The 16,033-nt window shown below is 38.0% G+C and overlaps 4 protein-coding genes across 6 annotated transcripts in view; 2 read left to right on the forward strand and 2 right to left on the reverse strand.

Annotated features, from left to right (window-relative positions):
* Positions 1 to 4: 4 nt before the first annotated feature.
* Positions 5 to 2,866, reverse strand: LOC103519473 (peptidyl-prolyl cis-trans isomerase-like 4; the record flags this gene model as incomplete). Its single annotated transcript, XM_008484560.2, has 4 exons — positions 2,858 to 2,866; positions 2,156 to 2,288; positions 1,415 to 1,647; positions 5 to 799 (listed from the first exon to the last, which is right to left on the reverse strand). Coding segments are annotated over exons 1-4 (1,170 nt in total), but the record flags the coding sequence as incomplete, so codon positions are not given.
* A 252-nt stretch (positions 2,867 to 3,118) lies between these two features.
* LOC103519472 lies at positions 3,119 to 4,726 on the reverse strand. Its single transcript, XM_008484559.3, has 4 exons — positions 4,439 to 4,726; positions 3,814 to 3,980; positions 3,427 to 3,526; positions 3,119 to 3,298 (listed from the first exon to the last, which is right to left on the reverse strand). The coding sequence occupies exons 1-4, from the start codon at positions 4,492 to 4,494 to the stop codon at positions 3,136 to 3,138; spliced, it is 486 nt and encodes a 161-aa protein (XP_008482781.1). The 5' UTR covers positions 4,495 to 4,726; the 3' UTR covers positions 3,119 to 3,135.
* Positions 4,727 to 5,715: 989 nt separating this feature from the next.
* Positions 5,716 to 8,989, forward strand: LOC103519474 (peptidyl-prolyl cis-trans isomerase-like 4). Its single transcript, XM_026830961.1, has 3 exons — positions 5,716 to 5,875; positions 6,251 to 6,460; positions 8,954 to 8,989. Exons 1-3 carry the CDS (start codon positions 5,873 to 5,875, stop codon positions 8,987 to 8,989), a joined length of 249 nt encoding a protein of 82 aa, XP_026686762.1. The 5' UTR covers positions 5,716 to 5,872.
* Positions 8,990 to 11,537: 2,548 nt separating this feature from the next.
* LOC103519475 overlaps positions 11,538 to 16,033 on the forward strand; it is a 5,919-nt gene continuing 1,423 nt past the window's right edge. Inside the window, exons 1-6 of one of the 3 annotated variants that reach the window (XM_026830963.1) lie at positions 11,538 to 11,720; positions 12,370 to 12,514; positions 14,261 to 14,436; positions 14,764 to 14,955; positions 15,320 to 15,413; positions 15,806 to 15,919. In XM_026830963.1, the coding sequence (XP_026686764.1) occupies positions 11,697 to 11,720; positions 12,370 to 12,514; positions 14,261 to 14,436; positions 14,764 to 14,955; positions 15,320 to 15,413; positions 15,806 to 15,919 (745 nt within the window). In that variant the 5' untranslated portion in view covers positions 11,538 to 11,696. Of the gene's footprint in view, positions 11,721 to 12,160; positions 12,515 to 14,260; positions 14,437 to 14,763; positions 14,956 to 15,319; positions 15,414 to 15,711; positions 15,920 to 16,033 lie in introns of those variants that run through there. The other 2 variants (XM_008484563.3, XM_017448218.2) reach the window with 2 other exon arrangements.

A 16,033-nucleotide genomic window follows, 5' to 3' on the forward strand; every position in this document is an offset into this window, starting at 1 on the left:
AAGTTCTTTCCGAATCACCCCGACTGTGTCTTCTCTTCTCTCTCCTTCCTTCACTTTCATCACGGTCGCTCTCTTCTCTCTTTCGTTCTTCTTCACTCCTCTCTTTATTCCGTTTCTCTCTCCCCTCAATCCTTTCCCGTTCTTCCTTGCCTATCACTCTCTCATCTTCACGATGTCTACCGCTTCTCCCGCGTTCTCGCCCGTCAATTCTTTCATCCTCGCGAGTTCTACGTTCACTTCTCTCATCCCGCGGACTTTCACCGTTTCTACTGCTGGCAGTTTCTCTTCTCCCTGATTTTTCGTCTTTCCCACCCCTCTCTTTCTCTTCTTTATTTCTTCTGCCCGCTTCTTTTCTTTCATGGTTATATGCTCTCCGTTCTTCTTCTTCTTCTTTCCTATCTTTCCTTTCATAATTATTCGTTCTTCTTTCATTACTTCTCTCTCCCCTTTCGTTCTCTTCTCTATTTCTCCTATCTTTTCTTTCGTACTCATTGGGTCTTCTTTCACCATTTCTCTCAGTCCGTCCTCCATTCTGTCTCCTATCATCGCGCGGTCCTCTTTCTCTTCTTCCTCCTTCTTCTCGTCTATCTCTTCCTTCTCCTCCTCTTCCTCCCTTCTCTTCCACATGTTCCACTCCTCTCCCCTTGCCTTTCCATTTGAGTTTGCTAACCGATTGACTGAAATCTACATGTATTCGTCTATCGTCTATCAGAACATTATCCATCTTCAGATAAGCATCCTCACAGGACTTGGGATTGTCAAACTCTACGAATGCATACTGGAGTGAGTCTCCGGTTACCTGTGAACAACAGAAGTTAGTTGAATATGGGTTCGATTCATGCCCAGGGCGTTTTTTTTTTATCCTAAACAGATAGTTTTTTCCCCAAGTACCTGCCTCGGTGGCGTATGACTTGGGATTGTCAAACTCGACGAATGCATACTGGAGTGAGTCTCCGGTTACCTGTGAACAACAGAAGTGATTGAATATGGGTTCGATTCATGCCCAGGGCGTTTTTTTTTTATCCTAAACAGATAGTTTTTTCCCCAAGTACCTGCCTCGGTGGCGTAGTGGTCAAGATGCTCGCCTAAACAGAAGGGCGTGGGTTCGATCTCAGTCGAGGGATGGAAAATTTTATCCTCATTTATTTGAGAATTTGACATGATAATGAAGCCCTAAGAAGTCTAAGGGTTAGGTGGAAGAGAACGCCTCCGGCATTAACCTCGCCTAGTGGTTACCTTCCACTCAAGAGTCTATTATTTATATTATTACAAGGTTGGTTTTCGGATCGGCTGGCACTAGATAGGCACCTTAAGGTGGCAGGCTTTTTTACCCTAGTAAAATTATTTATCTATTTGTACTCTGAGCAACAAAGGCCATGTGTGACACTAATAAAATTAAATTAATAAATCTTACCTTATCTCGTATAACCTCACAGCAGTTGACTTTGCCAAAGCGAGAGAATATAATCTCCAAATCATCATCACTAGTGACTGGGTTCAGCTTACATACAAACAGTACGTTCTCCGGGGGAGCTGCATCAGCTTCGGGTAAATCTCCGACAATCTCCAATATGGTAGCGCGCGCCTTGGCCTCGCGCTCAGCGCGCAACTCTTCAATCTCCTGTGCGCTTAGTCCTGCCGTCTCATCTGTACAAGAAATAAATAAATAAATAATTAAATTATTATTATTATTATTTTTAGGATTATTGAGATATTGGGAAAATTCTACAATGCTGCAGTGAGCACCAAAGTTGTGACATAATAACACAAAGAAACTGCATTTACATTATTATTTTTTGTCTTTTGGGAACGAGGGAAAAAGAAATTTTCTGTACCAACTTCAACTTCTGTCTATTTGTTAAAAAAAAAGAGTACCTATTTGCCCCCCCCCCCAAAAAAAACAATATATTTTTTTCTTTTTTGTCTGGGCCACCTCCGCTCCGCGACCGAGTGGGTATTACACGAGGCTTGGACGCCGGAAGTCCCGAGTTTTTTTCGACTCTGTGCTTGGATTTCGATCCATCTCTTCCCTTCTTTCTGGTTTTATCATATTCCAGGGATTAGCACTTTCTTGATGACACTATCAATCCTCTTCCGCTCTGGCCAAGTGGCCTGCCCATCCCATTATCTCTGTTCTTAGAACCAAGAACCTTACCTATATCTTCATCCGCACCGATAAGTCCATTAGCTAGTAACTCTCGGGTTGGTTCAGGCGAGGGTGGATATACTAACTCTGGTAAATCTTCATATGGGTCCTCCAGTATTACTGCATGCGTTATTCGTATATCCTATTGGAATAGAATGAGAGAAACAATCAACATGTGGCCTTTGAGACGATGGGCGTGTGCTGCAAGGAGGGGAAGGATTGGATAAGAGAAATCGGAAAAAGGATGATAGATCAAACAGGAGAGAAAAAAGCAAGATTTTACCTACTCCAACGTATAAGCCTGGCAGTTCAGCGTGGGAATGCGGCTTCGATTTTGAGTGCCCTTCCAAGACATGAAAACCTGGAAGGGGTGTTTTATTTGTAATTTTCAATGTATCCATATAAATAAAATTGTTGCCTACATGTTTGTAAAAAATATTCAACATCAACATTTTATTATTTGAAAAGTTTTAATGGAGGGAACTGTAAAGCTGTGTTCACACATAATGGATGGCCATCGATAGATGTCGACTGAAATCGTCCACACTGCCTCGACAACATACAGTCGAACCTGGATAAAGAGCAATCCAAGGGACCGGCAATATTTTGTTTTTATAGAGGTTTGCTCTTTAAATAATCTACTCTTTAGAGAGGTTCTAAATTTTCAAATTGCTCTTTATAGAGGTCCGATCCAAACTGCAAGGTTAACACCAGAGGCATTCTTTAGCACCTAACTAGATGAGGATACAATTCCATGCCTCAGCTGGGATTTAACTCACAGCCTCCTCATAGCCAAGAGAGTATTTTGACCACCAAGACAAGGTTCAGAATAGTTTTAACAATATTTTGTAAAAAATGTGAGTCTTCTGATATCCTTTTTCAGTTATGGAAAAAAAAAAAAATGTACATTTTTCCTGAAAATATTTTAGAATTATATGGGGGGGAAAAAATCCTTAACTTCCACTTACCTCTTGCTAGGGAACAATTATCTAAACACAATTGGATAGCTGATTCTGAACACGTCGCATCATGGTAGCATCAAGAACTTTTTGCCGGTACACAACACAACCACTTGCCACCACTCCAATGACAAACATGAATATCTCAAATGCCCAGAACTTACGATCCTCTAACCATTCAACTTTCTCACAACTGAAACACAAAATGGGATAGAAAACACCACGATGGATGAGAAGAGACACAATATTTTTCAGAATACCAGAAAGTAATCTGTTGAAATATATACAATTGATATCTGGGTGAAAATTTAGATAACTTACCTTTTGAACACAATAATGTTAGACTGGACACACTTGACAGCTAGTTTGTATCGGTGAGTTTTGTTACAGACCTTACTGATTCCACTGACTATTTCAAAATCTGGAAACAAAAATAAATTACATATTCACAAATAAACAGAACAAGTAGAATAATCACACAAATATGTAATAGAACCCAATTACTTAAAATGGAAATAGAACACTGCAGTTTTATTTTTTAGCATTGTTTCTTGCACAAGTTTGTATACTGCATTGTTGATTATTTTCTTATATTTGGATCAGATTCCTAATTAAAGCCAATGGCTCTTGTTCTTAGTCTAATCTAAAATTGATGTTGTTAACAGCTTAGCTAAAAATTGATGTTCAAAATGGATGGCACATTTTTACCTGTGCACGGTTCACATTTGCCAACAACCACAGCATACTCAGTAAGATAACACAATTCCTTTTCCACCGAGTAGTTAGCGGGATGGGACACTTTTTCTAAACTGGATGCAAAATGTTTGCTCTTGGATGTCCAATTGTTTTCAATGATCAAATCTAACAGAGTCAATCTGGGAAGAGAAACAAGAGGATTTTTTTGTGTTGCTTACTCCTATTACACTCTTCAAAGACTGGTTTTTTAGGTGAACTTTCTTCTAAGGTAGATTGAATTTTTAAGGTGAACAAGTTTTTACAGAAGTGAGGTTAGATACTGAATGAGAAAAATTTGTTCCACATCGTGTGATGTAAGCCTACCATTTTGATTAATACATTTTGTTCACATCTAATTTTAGAAATCTAAATTGACAAACCCTTGGGCAGTAAATACCATATTGCAACAGATCTGGAATGTCAACTGTTGCTTCACCACATCCCTTTGCAAAAACTCGGGTAAAAAATCAGTTCCCATTGACCTGATTATGGTAAACAATAGTTCCTTTTTAGCTCACCCTTGAACCTCTTCTATTCTGAAGTGGTATGTTCAACAGACCACAGCATTTTTTTTTTTTACATAATTTTAACAACTTACCCTCCAAGAATGAGAATCCCTATAAGCATACGTTTCTTTGAACAAAACTCTATCATTCTTCTGCTTTGCAAAGTTCAACTTGTTCCTGTTATGAAATCATTGTGAGCTTTTATCAATTCGTATTTCATAATCTCTGGTTCTCTGGACACTGAGCAAAAAGAGGACTAGTTGAGAAGGAAGTATTGAGTTTAAAGTTTCGGATATTTCACAATACTTTTAATTTAAATAAAAAATTGAAAATTATTGAAAACCGATGGTCCTTCGTACGTGGATTTTTTTTTCAAAATAAAAAGAGTGGAAGTTTTTGGGTTGTTCTATGCACCGTTTTTGTCCAAGACGTTTACGTTTCTGGAGGTTAGAACGCAGAGGATGGTGGAAAAGTGAAGCGTCCAGAAAGTACAGGGCACTATATATATATACTTGTAAATCTGTCCAAGGACAGGTATCAGTACAACTTTCTCCACTTTTCTCTATCTTGTGCATCCTCTCTTAACTCTGCATATGATTTGCCCTTCAGGATATCCGATAACATACCAAATTTTCTTCTACCTCTACCTCTTTTTCCTTCGATTTTGTCTTCCATGATTCTTCTTTGTATGCAGTCTCGGCGTAGAATATGCCCCAACCAGTTTGCCTTTCTCTTCTTGATGGTTTTCAATATGCTTCTTTCTTCTCCTACTCTTCTCAGCACTTCCTCATTACGTATTTTGTCCGACCACTTGATCTTTTCCATTCTTCTCCAAAGCCACATCTCGAAACTTTCCAGGTATTTTTCCTCTTTCTTCCTCATGGTCCACGTCTCTGAGCCATATAGCACTACACTCCAGATATAGCATTTCGCATGATTATTATTACTATTCAAATTGTTCAAAACAATCAAAACCTTTTTAAAAGGCTAATCGAAGAAGAAATAAATTTAAAGTACCTATCCATTTTAGTGTTTTTTTCCAATAAAAAAAAAAAAAAAAAAAAAAAAAAAATGGGTTAATGGCAGGATTCTCACACAGTGAGCTCCTTCACCCAACCAAAATTCTTGGTCATATAAAAAATACATCTAGGTTAGGCTGCAGGGGTAAAGGGACTTTTAAGTCCTATCCCTGCAGTATAAACAAGATGTATTCTATTCTATTATTTTCTACTCTACCTTAATTTATTTTGCTATGTTACCTATGCCTACCTATTCTATTCTATAATTTTCCACTCTAGTTTATATTCTATTCTATTCTGTTATTCTCTATATTCTACTCCATTCTATTCACTTAAATTCCATGCTATTCTATTCTACAGGCTAACTTCATTGCTCAGACTGGGGATCCTACAGGCGTGGGCACAGGAGGGAGTTCTGTGTTTGGTCTCGCCTATGGAGACCATGCCAGATATTACGAGGCTGAAACCCAGCCGAAAATCCCGCACTCCAAACCAGGCCTAGTGTCCATGGTAAGATTTATTATTATTATTATTATTATTATTACATTTTTTTTTTTTTTTTGCTATATAATATTTATCTGTCGCGAAGCTAAGAGACTATGTGGTTTTCACAGCATTAGTAAAACGCTACTATGGCTACTTTTTTCGGAAATTATATTGAGGATCGTCAGGCGACCGTCCTGACCACTACACCACGGATGTAGGTAGATTTTTGATACATTTTTAAGAAATTTGTACACTTTTTTAATATTCCTAACCTTAAAACTACCTTTATAACACTGCTAAAACAAGTATTTTTTCCTGTATCGAAAATTTGTCGCAATTTTTCATTGACATGGCTTCTAAAGAATTGCCTGTTTACTTGATCTGTTTTTTTCTCATCAGGTGCACTGTGGGGAAGGTTTACTCGGCTCTCAATTCTTCATCACCCTCGGACCTGATCTGAAATCACTCAATGAGCATTGCGTATTCGGAGAGATAGCAGAAGGATTTGATATTCTCCTCAAACTAAACAATGCGATATGTAACGAGAAACATCGGCCTTATCAGGTTAGTATCTCACTTGGTATCTTAGGGGGCACAGTTGGTCCAGTGGTAACGCGCTTGCTTGCTATGCAGAAGGTCGCGGGTTCGAATCCCACCATCGACAAAAATTTGTACTTGTTTTTCGATTGCAAATATTTCAACGGGTTACTTTCTGGTGTTCTCGTGTTACAGGGCACGGTTGGTCCAGTGGTAACGCGCTTGCTTGCCATGCAGAAGGTCCCGGGTTCGAATCCCACCATCGACAAAAATTTGCACTCGTTTTTCGATTGCAAATATTTCAACGGGTTACTTTCTGGTGTTCCCGTGTTGACCCAGCACCTAAATGGGAAGTATTGTGTCTCTTCTCGCCCATCTGATGAGAGGCATACTACAGGATGGGCATGTAAAAAAAATAAAAAAAAAAAAAATCGTGTCGTGTGTAGTGCGAACACTCTCATTTAGGGTAGGTACATTGCCTACAAGACATTGGGGGGGAAAAATCGGATGAAACTCACAAGTGGGAACGGGCGTTTAGCTTGAAAGATAGCGCGCCTGCCCTATAAGTGCTGGTCACGGGTTCGATTCCCGCCCGGGGCGAACTTTATTCTAAACAGGAAAGTTCGTTCTGGGAACGGCTGGCTTTCTCCTATTCTGTCCTTCTCTGTTCGATTTTGGGACGATAAGACCTTCGTTGTTAAGCTGTGTTCACACATACTTAGTGGACGGCCGTCGATCGACGAGGTGAATCTACAGTCGAACCTGGATAAAGAGGAAAAAAATCGTGGTCCCTTCATTTTTGACCCAAAAACCTGGTTAAACAGCAAAATCGAGCCTCTCATTGGAGAATGTAAGTAAAACACCAATATGCCTAATCTCACCACAGAGAGTTTTCAGTTAATCCAGAGTTAAAGAAATACCTACTATTTAAAAACTTCATTAAGAATATGCAAGTAAAGTCTCAAGTACTTACGGAAATTCAATCTCGCCCTCATATACACCAAGTATATTCCGCCTGGGAGAGGTAATATGAACCTCCTTCTGATACTAATAACATAGTCTCCTATTTACTTTTATAAAATGGGTCACAGAACTAAGAATCCTGTCACTGAATATCACTAAAATGAGAAATCACATCTTTTTTAGTCCGTCCTTCCTTTATTATTACAATAGTAATAAAAAGGTATAAGGGACGGACTATTGTATTCGCTTCGGTGTCGTCTAAAGTTACTTTTTCGGAATTTTGACCTCATATTTGGATTTTTCACAACTTTTTTACGTAGGAATCGACCTTTTATTAATAATATTTTCCCAATTGCAACTCCTCCATTGACAGCAGTTGCCCTCCCTTCCCCTAGACAAAATCCTGGATACGGCCCTACAACCTTGAGGTTGGTATAACAAGGGATAGAGTTGGAGAGAGCGGAGAAAGGGTTTCGACAACTTTGATTTTCAGAGTGTTCGATTTTCTTCTCCCATTGTTAATGGATGAGTTCATTGGAAAATACAACAGGAGTTGAATTGTAGTGCGGTGAACTGAACATTTTCCACAGAGTAGGAATTTTTTTCCTACATACAGGATGTGGTTCTGGCTGGGGAACTTTACACAGGGAGTATACCAGCTTGAAATTTCCCTTGCTAAAGAAATAGCAAAGGTTGTCAGGCTGGGGGACTTTAAACAGGGAAGATATTAGCTTGAAATTTTCCTTGCTAAAGAAATAGCAAAGGTACTTAGAGTGCGAAGGGCGTTCCCTCGTAAAAAAAATTATAGCCAAAACCAAATGTCAGCCCAAAGCAATCACTGATGACCCAGCACCTAAATGGGAAGTATTGTGTCTCTTCTCGCCCATCTGAAGAGGGCCGAGAAAAGGAAGTATAAGAAGAAGAAAGAGGGAGAGGAAGAGAGACAAAAGAAAGATGAATAGGGAGGAAGAGAGGAAGAAAGCGGTGAAAAGAAAAAAGAGGGAGGGAGAGAGAGAGAAGAGAGAGACAGAAGGAGAGAGAAAGAGGAAGGAAGAGAGAGAGAGAGAAAGATTGAGGAAGAGAGCGAGAGAAGAGAGAAAGGAAGAGGGAGAGATTTCTCCCTCCCATAAAAGGAGACAGATATTTATGTGCAGTTGTAAAACAAGGAAGGAACGTACAGCTTGTGCGGGAATTACTCTTTGAATAGCTAAATTACCCTTCGCAAAGCTGAATTCCCTAACTAGATTACTATTCAGACTACAATTTACATATTTTATCAAGTTTTCCCTTTCCTTTGGCTTCAACAAGTCTTTTAGACGTCGACTTTTGCCTGCAAAAGTTCAAGATGATTCGCCGGGAGCAAAATTCAATGTCAATTATAATGCTGGGTAGCTTGCTAGAGAGTGGAAGTTTTTTCAGTACTGAAAAACGGCGATGGAACACTCATCTTAAAAAAAAAAAAAAAAAAATGAAAGCCTAACTAGACTAGACTAGCTCTAGATCGCTTGGTAAGATTCAAGTGTTCTGGTGATTCAACAGAAATATCTGTATAATCAGTTTACCTACACATTAAAGTTAAAGAATTCTCTGGTCCTCTCACAGAACTATCAACTATCAGTTAGTATGATGATCAATTAACACGTTAGAGGTAGAGAATCATCCAATGTAAAGTAAGTAAAGTTCAAAGTTCAACTCTCTGCGAGTGTACACATCGTCCTTGAAAAACAAAAGCGCCTATCAACAATTTAAGTATTTCTTTCTTTTTCGAAAATGAAATTTTAAACCTTTTTTAAATTAAATTCCTAAAAACATTTTTTTAGTTTTTGTGTCTCACAAAAGTCTAGTAACATTCAAAACCTCCTGAAAAAACATCCTGAAGGCTCACAGTGAAAGAAAAGATCGTAAGTTAGTTGGAAAAGCTCCTTCAGAAGAAATCTGACACTTAAAAGTAAGCCAGAAAAAAAAGAAAAAAAAAAATTGTGATAACTTTCGAACGGTTTATCTGATTCTGATGAAATTTGTCAAAATATTTCTAAACAGTAATTTTAAACAATGGATTGAAGGAAAGTATCAAGACATTTGTGAAGTGAAGAGTCCATCAACAGATGGTGCTAGAAGAAATAAAATTGCAAGGTGTAGGTACTTCAAATGGGTACTTCAGAAGTACCTAAAATCAATGGGAAATTGCTACAAAAAGGAGCTGTCACAAATGAGCGGTGACCAGTGTGTTATTATAGGGTTAGGTTAAACACAAAAAGGAGCTTTCACAATTTGAGCAGTGACCACTTGACCAGTGTAGTTATTATAGGGTTAAGTTAAGCACAAAAAGGAGTTTTCTTTTCCATTGTCATGACTTCTGAATATTTATCTCCAAATGTAATTGGTTTATGGTGTACTGTTTTTTACTGCATTGCTATAGCTATGGACCACAAAATTGTGATAACTTCAATAATATTCTCATTATTGTGATCAATGGATTGTTGCGATAAATCTTTGTAAAGAATGATTATCACGGGGTCAGAGTTCAGAGTAAAGAGAGTAATATCGGAGAATGTAAAACACCAATATGCCTAGCTAATCTCACCACAGAGAGTTTTCAGTTAATCCAGAGTTAAAGAAATACCTACTATTTAAAAACTTCATTAAGAATATGGAAGTAAAGGGACTACTCAGTTTTAAGCTGGCAGTACTTAGGTATAAACAAAAGTATAAGTAATCTCAATCTCTTCTATTGTATTGTACTTAGAGATCTTGTAGGATTTACAGTTGGGTCCATAATCTCATGGTAAAGTGACTGATACTCGTAGAACTGTGCAGGCATAGTCTCTAAGCAAGCTCAGAAGTTAATAAACCCCTTTAACATGATCTGGCTGTATGGTTGGGCCTTAGGGCAACAATGTTGTAGGATTTACAGTTGGGTCCATAATCTCATGGTAAGTAAAGTGACTGATAAAACTGTGCAGGCATAGTCTCTAAGCAAGCTCAGAAGTTAATAAACCCCTTTAACATGATCTGGCTGTATGGTTGGGCCTTAGGGCAACACTAAAAAATTATAAAAATAAAAAAAAATCGAGGTTAGCACACTATAAGTACAGTCCTTATCAAGGTCAATGAGAAAAAAAATAGCCCATCAAGCAGATATCATAAATATGCCCTCCGGAGACTTGCAGCCAAGTCAAAGCAAACTTTTGGTCATCTACATAATCTGTTTCATTATTTTCATTGTCATTGAGACAAAATATGAAAGTAGATTCAAGTTTTCACATGGTTTTTGACTTCAAATCTTTATTTGTTTGGGTCAAATCATGTAACCTTTTGAGCCACTTTTACTGGTCCAATTAACTTAAAACTTGGTACACCTGTGTATTTTAGATAACATTATTGGAATAATAGCCCTGTATTTATTTTTATTTCTTCAAGTATATAAAGATTGTAAAATATATATTTTTATTTTACCTATTTATATGTTACTTTTTCATCAAACAGGCCCCTAGAAGACTAAAGTTCTACATAACAAGGATCCTAAACAAGTTCAACTTAATTGGACATTGACCTTAAACTTGAGGCTCATCCAAAAGTAGACTAGTGGACTTTACTCTCCCTAGATTTCACAAAACATGAACCGGATTCCTGGTGGTTTGTCAACACTTCAGAGCGGGAAATTCAGGAGTTTTTCTTGAAAACTTTCACAAAAATACAGGAAAGTCACTTACCAATGAAGAAAATCTAGGAGAAATTTTCCACCAACACTACCGAAACACAAGTTAAAAAGCACTCGAAATTAACACTGTTCCACTCAGGTAAAAGTTTATAAATTATATATATTCAAAGGTAATCGAAATAAATGTTCAAAGCTCGTAATTTTAAAAGAAAATGGGAAACTCTTTAGGGAAAATTTCACTTATCAGATAAAAGATAAAAAATTTCGCACGCAAATCGCAATCGACACACGAAAGTCACGAAACTTGTCGAAAATTCCACAACACTGATGTGAAGTTAGCGTAAACTCGAGCAACTTTCCACTTCCACCTACCCCTCCCCTCACAGTTATGAACTTCCCCTACCATTTTTAAGGTTTGCGCTGTGTTCACGCACATACTTATCACACGTTGGCGTTCGCGGGAAATTTAAAAATTCGAAAAAAAAATGTAAACAACCGTCATGTTTGTCATAAAACGGCCGAAAACCTAGATAGAAAGTAGAAATAATAAAACTATTGAAAGCAATTTTTTTGATATTATGCAGTTACATGTGACCGCTATACAAAAACCTGTTCATCATCATCTTCATCATCAGCGATTTGTGATAAGGAATTAAAAACCCAAGTAAGATTTCCCTTAATGAAATGAATACTTCAACCCTGAACAACATTCTGATGGAGTCGGACATAAGGGGGTGGATTCAATCCCAGGCTAGGTATAGATTTTTTTTTTCGGTAAGGCGCTTTAACACTAGCTACGGGGAGTAGTAGGTCGTTCGCGCCGATTCCTTGCGTGGACTAAATCATGTTGAACAGGTTGGTAGATTTGAGGTAGCTGATTAAGGAGTCGACGCTCTCCGGACTGTCGTTCATAGAATTTTATCCTCAATATAATTTGAGAATTTGACCACGATAATAGTAGTAGCCTACGGTTTGAGTAATGGGACTTTTCAGTCCTATGCGAGCAGTATAAATGAGCACTATTATTATAAGAAGGGCCATCAACTATTTGGTCCTTATCACTGAAACCTAATTACATCTTTTGCGACTTTTCCCATTAGTTGCATAACAACTCAGTAAAATGTTTCAACCCCAACAGTAGGATGTAAACAACCGTCATGTCCGTCATAAAACGGCCGAAAAAAATCTATTATAGAAAGTAGAAATAAAACTATTGAAAGCGATTTTTTTGATTTTGTGCAGTTACATGTGACCGCTATACAAAAACCTGTTCATCATCATCAGAGATTTGTGATAAGGAATTAAAAACCCAAGTAAGATTTCCCTTAATGAAATGAATACTTCAACCCTGAACAACATTCTGATGGAGTCGGGTTTGGATTTATTCTCTAAAATCAACAATGTGTCCAAACAAACCTCCAACATCAGTGAATTGGACTGCAAACTGTTGCCTGGTTTGGAATCAGACTCCATTGTGGAAATTAGTGGTGCTTCCAAAACAGGTGAGTAAAATAAGATGTTTTTTCCCCACTCTCCATAGTTACAATTCTTAACTCCAGAATCCTTTGAGAAAATCCTGCCACTATGAAATAAAAACCAACCTGGTTAGCTTGGAGGAAAGCATACATGTCTATTTAGGGCCTGGGCCCCCCTTGATCTTTATTTTTCTCCTTGATACTTGTGCAGAAGTCACGTCCGTGGAATATTGCTACCAAAGGAACTGGCACAAACGAGTGGTGACCAGTGTTTTTATGGGGTTAGGTTAAACGCAAGAAGGAGTTTTCACAATTGGAGCAGTGATTAGTGTTATGATTAGTTTTCACAATTAGAGCAGTGATTAGTGTGACATGACTTCTGCATAATTACCTTCTCCTTTACTGTAGGCCAGACTCCAAAAATTTCCCCTTGACAATATCCTAGCTATGGCTCTGTTTCTGAGCACTAGGTCACAGACTTGATTCCCACTAAGGCAAACTTTATCCTAAACAGATGAGGTTTGGTCTCAGAACAGCTGGTTTTCTCCTATCCTGTCTGCCTTCTCTCTTTGATTTTGGGACAACAAGACCTTCGAAAATACAGTTCCCTCTATTTTTTTTTTTTTTTTTTTTTTTTTAAAAATGAGTACTTCCAGCTGGGAGAGGAGGGGGAAGAAGATGAGGGAGAGGGGGAGAAACTTGAACTGTGAGTGTATACAGGGGGATACACAAGTGTGTGGTCAACACTACCCAGGTGATGTACTACAGGATAGAACAACAGGAGATGGTATGGACTGACCAAATCAATTCTACCCATAACATACCAAGACTTGGATGTCGGGGGTCTTGCTCTCAACGTACTTCTAATTGACATGGAACTTAAGTTCAACATCAGGATACTTGTTGAGGAGTTAGAACATTATTTGAACCAATGTATAGACGAGGTAAATACTTGAACAAACAAAACAAGTTCCAAGTCTAAAGATGAGGGACATACAACATACTATGGGATGGGCGTTTGGGCATGTTATGACACAGACTATCTACATGGGTCTAATGTAGTAGGTTTTTTTTTTTTTTTTTTCTGGGAGAGGAGGGGGAAGAAGATGAGGGAGAGGGGGAGAAACTTGAACTGTAAGTGTATACAGGGGGATACACAAGTGTCAACATTACCTGAGAGAAGAATAGACCAGAGGACATAGAAGACACTGTTGACATTAGACTCTTGTCGGAATTACCTCCCATCTTACATTTCATATACCCGTACAGGTTGGCAAAGTTGAGCGTCAGTGCAATCCAAACTAGGAGCTGGAATAAAAAGTTACCAACTTAGAGTCAGCATGAATAATATCTCTTCTCACTCTGCATAGAGTTCTCAATAACAGGATTGACAGTCCTGATCTTTTGAACTCTATACATTTCAGAGTACCCTCGAAGTACTATATAACGTATCTAACTCATTTTTTTTGAAAATTGGACTCCCATCTTTTTTCCCGAGGGGTCTTCAATTACTCACTCTTTTGAATACATTCTATATACAGGGTGTCCCGCGAACGACTGTACAACGCTTGAGGGTTGATGTAGGACCTAAAGGGCTACCAGAAAAAGCTATCTGGACAGGCTCTAATTGTGAAAACTCCTTCTTGCATTTAACCTAACCCTATAATAACACTGGTCACTGCTTGTGTGTGCCAGTTCCTTTTGTAGCAATATTCCACGGACGTGACTTCTGCACAAGTACCTTTTTTTTGCCAACATTGCTGATTGTTTCAGGTAAAACTATTCTCATCCTCAAATACATAGTCAAATCAATTCTACCCGTAACATACCAAGACTTGGATGTCGGGGGTCTTGCTCTTAACGTACTTCAGGTTGACATGGAACTTAAGTTCAACATCAGGATACTTGTTGAGGAGTTAGAACATTATTTGAACCAATGTATAGATGAGGTAAATACTTGAACAAACAAAACAAGTTCCAAGTCTAAAGATGAGGGACATACTATGGGATGGGCGTTTGGGCACAGACTATCTACAAAGAAATTAAAAGGGTGATGAAAAAAGATACTTGTTCAGAAGTCATGTCAATGGAAAATTGCTACAAACAGGAGCTGTCACAAATGAGCAGTGACCAGTGTTATTATAGGGTTAGGTTAAACACAAAAAGGATGACCAGTATTATAATAAGGTTAGGTTCAACATAAAAAGGAGCTTTCTTTTTCATTGTTGTGGCTTCTGAATAAAAGAGCAAACTAAGATAAAATCAAATGATTTCAGAACACACATATTGTCACCACAGAGCATCCAATCAATTCCTCCGTTGAACACAACCATACTCCAACCTCCAGCAAAGCTAATCCACCCCAAAGCAGAGCTGACCTCATAGCCAGCATAGTTCAGGACAGTCTGAGCAGATTCTACCTTGTCCCTTGTTATGGCACTAGTGAGAACTTAGCACTCATCTTCCAGGTAAATGAAAACGATGTTAAAAAATTTCAGCCAATTACATTATCCTTTCACTATAGGTGAGGTATGAATGACATTTACCAACATCTAAAGCTCCTTATAAAATAATAATAATAATAATAATAAACAGGTACCTACATTAAATAGGTAGGGGGGTGACATGAAAAAGTCACTTTCTTAAAAAAATTGGTAGCATCGCAGGTCTGTAACATCGCAGGTCTCATTATCCCAAATTTAAAGAGAGAAAAAGAGGTTAGGGAAAAGCCATCTGTTCCGAGAATGTATTTTTGTGTTTGTAAAATGTTTAAATATCAAGTTAAAACATGAAATTCACTTCGTTCTTTCATTCTTCAATCCTTTCTTTCAGGCAATCGAATCCCGTCTTCTCTCAACTCAACTCACTCTGGATCTCGTTATGATCGAAAACATACTCTCCTACTACTTTGAAGACATCAGCACAGGTCTAACCATGAATGACATTTACTAACATCTAAAGCTCCTTATAAAATAATAATAATGATAATAAACAGGTACCTACATTAAATAGGTATGGGGTATAGGGGGGGTGACATAAAAAAGTCACTTCCTTAAAAAAATTGGTAGCATCGCAGATCTCATTATCCCAAATTTAAAGAGAGAAAAAGAGGTTAGGGAAAAGCCATCTGTTCCGAGAATGTATTTTTGTGTTTAAAATGTTTAAATGTCAAGTTAAAACATGAAATTCACTTCGTTCTTTCATTCTTCAATCCTTTCTTCCAGGCAATCGAATTCCGTCTTCTCTCAACTCAACTCACTCTGGATCTCGTTATAATCGAAAACATACTCTCCTACTACTTTGAAGACATCAGCACAGGTCTAGTGTCTATCGGAAAATATGTTTCACGACTCCTACACCAAAGTGTACTCAAGTACATACGGAAATTCAATCTCGCCCTCATATACACCAAGTATATTCCGCCTGGGAGAGGTAATATGAACCTCCTTCTAATACTAATAACATAGTCTCCTATTTACTTTTATAAAATGGGTCACAGAACTAAGAATCCTGTCATAGTCTATTACTTTCATAAAATGGGTCACA

The sequence above is a fragment of the Diaphorina citri genome, unplaced genomic scaffold (assembly GCF_000475195.1).
Source record: "Diaphorina citri unplaced genomic scaffold, Diaci psyllid genome assembly version 1.1 scaffold2742, whole genome shotgun sequence".
Lineage (NCBI taxonomy): Eukaryota > Metazoa > Arthropoda > Insecta > Hemiptera > Psyllidae > Diaphorina > Diaphorina citri.